The 5,268-nt window shown below is 20.0% G+C and overlaps 1 protein-coding gene across 1 annotated transcript; it reads right to left on the reverse strand.

Annotated features, from left to right (window-relative positions):
* Nucleotides 1-104: 104 nt before the first annotated feature.
* Nucleotides 105-4,366, reverse strand: PRSY57_0914000 (sugar transporter, putative; the record flags this gene model as incomplete). The annotated part of the gene is made up of 2 exons (XM_020114791.1): nucleotides 105-264; nucleotides 373-4,366. Coding segments are annotated over 2 exons (4,154 nt in total), but the record flags the coding sequence as incomplete, so codon positions are not given.
* Nucleotides 4,367-5,268: the final 902 nt, after the last annotated feature.

Consider the following 5,268-nt stretch of genomic DNA (forward strand, 5'->3'; position numbering starts at 1 on the left):
TATATATAAATATAAATAAATAAATAAATAAATAAATATATATATATATATATATATATAATTAATAACAATTTAAATGGTTAAAACGTTTATACGCTTATTACTTTAAAGCCAATCTATTGTCGTTGGTATATTTGTGCATTATGTCCATAATAATCCCAGACAACAAAGGAGCTGAGAACCAACCGAAAACATTATATATGACTTGAGAAACAGCAGAGGATAAACTCTTCTGATGGTTGTTAACGCACGATAAGAGCATTCCTAAAAAGATAAAATTAATAGGTAAATTGTAAATATATATATATATATATATTTTATTTATATTCAATTTTTTATGACATAATAAAAAAAGAATTATATTCTACATACCCACACAAACAGGTACCAAAGCAGAGCCTGTAAAAAGGCATAACCATAAGGATATCGAAAAAAAAATAAAATTCTTCAAATGAGCAGAAAGAATACCAAATATACATGCGGATATAGCAAATGCTGTTGCTACCTTTATAGTTTTTGAATAATTTGTATTTTTATAACCACCGAATAAATCACAAACAAATCCACCAAACCAAACTCCCGATGTAGGAGAAGTTAAAAAACATAAAGTTGATACTGTAACGATTTTCATTTTCTCCGTTAATAAAACAACAGACATATATTCAGTTATCCAGAATTGTATACCTGTTACTACAAAATATAGATTACTCATACCTAAGGTTATTATAATATATAATTTATTATGAAACAATTTTTTCACTTCTTTAAGTGTCTTTTTTAATACGTTAGTTTTTTTTTCCATTATATATGTAGCTGATCTATTAAAATTTCTACGTAATAATTTATTTTTTGAATCACTGAATAATTTAGTTTTCTTATATTTATGTTTTTGAGCGATGGATTTATTTGTGTCTTTGGATGAGTATGATATATCTTTTGTTTGGTTATTCTGACAAATATTTACATTATTATTATTATTATTATTATTATAATATACATTATTATAATTATTAAAGGAATTGTTATGTTTATATATTATATTATCATATGTATTTGAATTATATATATTATTAATATATTTATGATTAGAGTATTTATTTTTAAGATTATTATTGTCCTTATGTTTTTTATTTTGACGTTGTGTTATATCATCAATTTCTTCAGTACTTATGTTATCGGAGCATTCACTGTTGTTCGAGGTTATATTAATTTTATCAGACGGTATGAATATCATAATTAAAAAAATTGGTAATAACAAAAATGCTTGAATCAAAAAAGGAGATCTCCAAGTAGTAATAACATTTATATTAGAAAATATAGAATCATTTTTATGATAACTATAGGAATTATTGGATAAAATTCCACCTAGAAAATAACCAAAGACAGTTCCTCCTATGGAAGCTAATTGAATATATGACATCCATTGTGTGGCTTTTTCATCAGGTGAAAATTCATCAACCCATACAGGTAAGTAAACAACAGGAATAGCTTGACAAAGTCCATTTACAAATCTGGAAATATACATAAAGGTAATACAATTTGCATGACTAAATATATATAATGATATAGATAATAATATGATACTAATAGTAACTAATAATTTGGCTGACAAGAGTTCAAATAGTATACTAGCCATAATAGTACCAATAATTAATCCAAAATATACTAAACTACCTAATAATGATTGTTCTATATAACTTAAAGGAAAATCTTTTTGTATTTCTTCTAATGTTACTGGTATAGCTCCATGATCATAATTACATAAAATAGAAATACATATCATTAAAGATAAAGTTAATGTTAAAATATGTTCACTAGATTTTTTGTTATTAAATCCTTGAATTAATTTTTTCCTTAATATAACATTACTATCATTCATTTCGGTATTATCTTCGATAGTTTGTAATAATGTATAATCATATTTATTAATACCCCAAGAATAATTTAAACAATTATTACTTTCTTTTATTTTTCTTTCATTTTGTTGTGTTAAAATTGATGATACCATTGAAGTTAACAGACCACTATAACTTATACTTGCTCTCTTTTGAAAAGAATTACATTTGTTTTGATCTTTCTTATCATTTACATGATCCATATAAAAATCAGACATTTTTATATTTTTATTCTTTATATCTTCCTCTTTCTTTTTATTATTATATAAATTATTTTTATATTTAAAATGATATGAATTATCCATAACTTCTACACTATACATATTATTAGTTTCATCATTATAGGAATCATATTTTCCACTTTCGTTTGGTTCTATATGATGACATATTGTATTATTCTGAGGAATATTTATTTGTGGTATCTTACTAAGTGATACATTATGGCTTGGTATGGATTCATAATAGTCACTCTTGATATCATGATATGAATTTATTAAGTCAGAAGGTAGCACTTCATTAATTTTTTGATCAAATGGTTGGATAATATTTAAATTATTTTTATTCATATATGATGATTTTTCTAAAATTTTTTTTTTTTTAATATTATTTATATTATCATGATTATAAGAAAAATTTGTTGATTCGTTTTTTTTTGGTAAAATATAATTTTTATCAAAATTATTTTGTTCATATGTATATGCTTTTTCATGTATATTATTTTTCACATTCGTAAAATTCTCTTCTTCTTTTTTATACATATTATTATGATTATTATTAAAATTTTCAAGTGAATTATTATTTCCTTCCCTTTTCTTATTCAACATATTTTCTTTATATATATTTATATTTTTTTTCTTGTTCTTTAGATTATTTTGAATATTTTCATAAACCTTATCATTATCATTATAGCAAAAAAGCTTATCACGATTTTGTATATTTTTATCATTATGACATGTTTCCTCTTTTAATTCAATTTTGGCATTATTTGCTGATTTATAAAAATGTTCTATATATTTTTTATTATTACATAGTGTTGTATTTTCATTTATATTATTACAATTATTATTTATATGATTATAATTATTATATATATTATTAAAATCATTATTAATATCGTTATATTTTATATTGTTAGCCTTTTTTATTACACAATTTGTGCTATATTCCATGTGTTTCTTCTTCTTCTTATTATTATTATTAATAATATATGATTTATTCTTTTCTTTTAAATGAATATTGTTATTTTTTATATTTGGGGACATATACTTTTTTGATACTATATATTTTTTTTCATTTACTTGTATAGGAGTATATATATTATTAGATTTTACAAAATCCGACGAACATATAATATTATTATTTGTTTTTTTTTTTTTCTGATCATATACAGATATATTATTTATTTTAAGTTGATTCTTGTAGTTCAATTTACTTTTTATATTTATGCAATTACAATCTATATTATTATTATTATTATTATTATTATTATGATTATGATTATTATTATGATTATGATTATTATTGTTGTTAATTATAACAGGTTGAAGACATTTTGAATAATGTTCGTATTTATCTACAGGTTTGGTATTATAATAAATATTGTTATGAATATTGCCACCTTTAATAATAATATTATTATAATTATAATTGTTTATATTATTTTGTCCATTCATATAATAATATGAACTATCCTTATTTTCATTGTATAGTAAGTAACATTTATCTTTTTTACATTCTTTTATTATATTATTTGTATTATTATATTCATAACTATTATTTGTTGTACAATTGTTTACATCAATCTGCGTATTTTTGTTTTTCATATTTTCGTTAGAATGATAATAAGAATGAGCAGATTTATTACTATTATTACTACTTTTGTGTGTGTGTATATTATTATCATATATATTGTTATCATATATATTGCCATCATATATATTGCCATCATTTATATTGTCATCACATATATTGTCATCACATATATTGTCATCACATATATTGTCATCACATATATTGTCATCACATATATTGTCATCACATATATTGCCATCATTTATATTGTCATCACATATATTGCCATCATTTATATTATTCATATATTCTATACCAGTTTGTATTTCCTCAGATCCCGCTTTTTTGTTTTTCTCATTTTTTATATTAGACATATTTGATTCATTCTTTTCATTTTTCATTTTATTTTTATGTTCGGAGTTTATTATAGATATATAATTTTTTGGGTATACTTCCCCTGGAGTTCCATCAGCACTATGAATATATTTTACATTTTGAAATATCTCTTTAGACACTTTATAATTATTGTGTTCATTATTATAAACCTGGATATTCTTGTTATTATAGATATTAATATTTTTATTAATGTAAATATTATTACTCTCTTTCTTGTTATTTATTTTATCCGATTTGTTATAAATGTTCTCTTTTTTTTTTGTTAAATTTTTTATCTCTGCCATTTAATCAATGATTTAATGAAAAAAGGAAAAAAAAAAGTGCTCATCTAAAACAAAATATGATATCTTGAATGTATATGCTCTTAATAATATTCAAAAGCTGAAAAATAAATTTATTATCTGTGAAATTATAAAAAGTAAATCATAGATATATTTATATAGGTATTATATGTAATACACCATTTATTTATTTTTAAATTAAAAAAAATTAATCTGCATAATTGTAGGATTAACTATTTTTTCCAATAAATTATATATATCTTAATGTCTAAAAGGTAAAATATATATATATATATATATACATATATATTAACTTGTATTATGAAAAAAAAAAAAAATTTATTAAGTAATAATAATAACAAAAGATAATATATATATATATATATATATATTTATTTATGTGTTATTCTCTTGTTCTATTATTCCTATTATTTTTTTTTTCTTTTTTGTAATACATTTATCTATATTATTATGTATCCATATGAACATTTATGAAAATACATAATTTATATATGCTCCCCCTATGTTCTGTAGAATTGACAGTATATCTCTTTAAAAATATGTTATTAATTTTTTTTTTCATTTTAATTCATTCATTCATTCATTTTTTTTTTATTTTATTTATATTAAATATACTTCTAAAGAAAATATCCTTATATAAAATTAAAAAAAAAACAAGGGTATTTATTCATACATAACATATATGTATATATATATATATATATATATATATATATATATATATATATATTATGTTGGTCTTTTATTTTATTATTATTAATTTTTTTTTTTTTTTTTTTTTATTTAAATAACAACTTATATTTTTTTTTTATTTTTTTTTTTTTTGTTTATTTTTTTTTTTTTTTTTTTATTTTTTTTTTTTTTTTTTTTTTTATATTTTTTTT

This window comes from Plasmodium reichenowi, chromosome 9 (genome assembly GCF_001601855.1).
Source record: "Plasmodium reichenowi strain SY57 chromosome 9, whole genome shotgun sequence".
Lineage (NCBI taxonomy): Eukaryota > Apicomplexa > Aconoidasida > Haemosporida > Plasmodiidae > Plasmodium > Plasmodium reichenowi.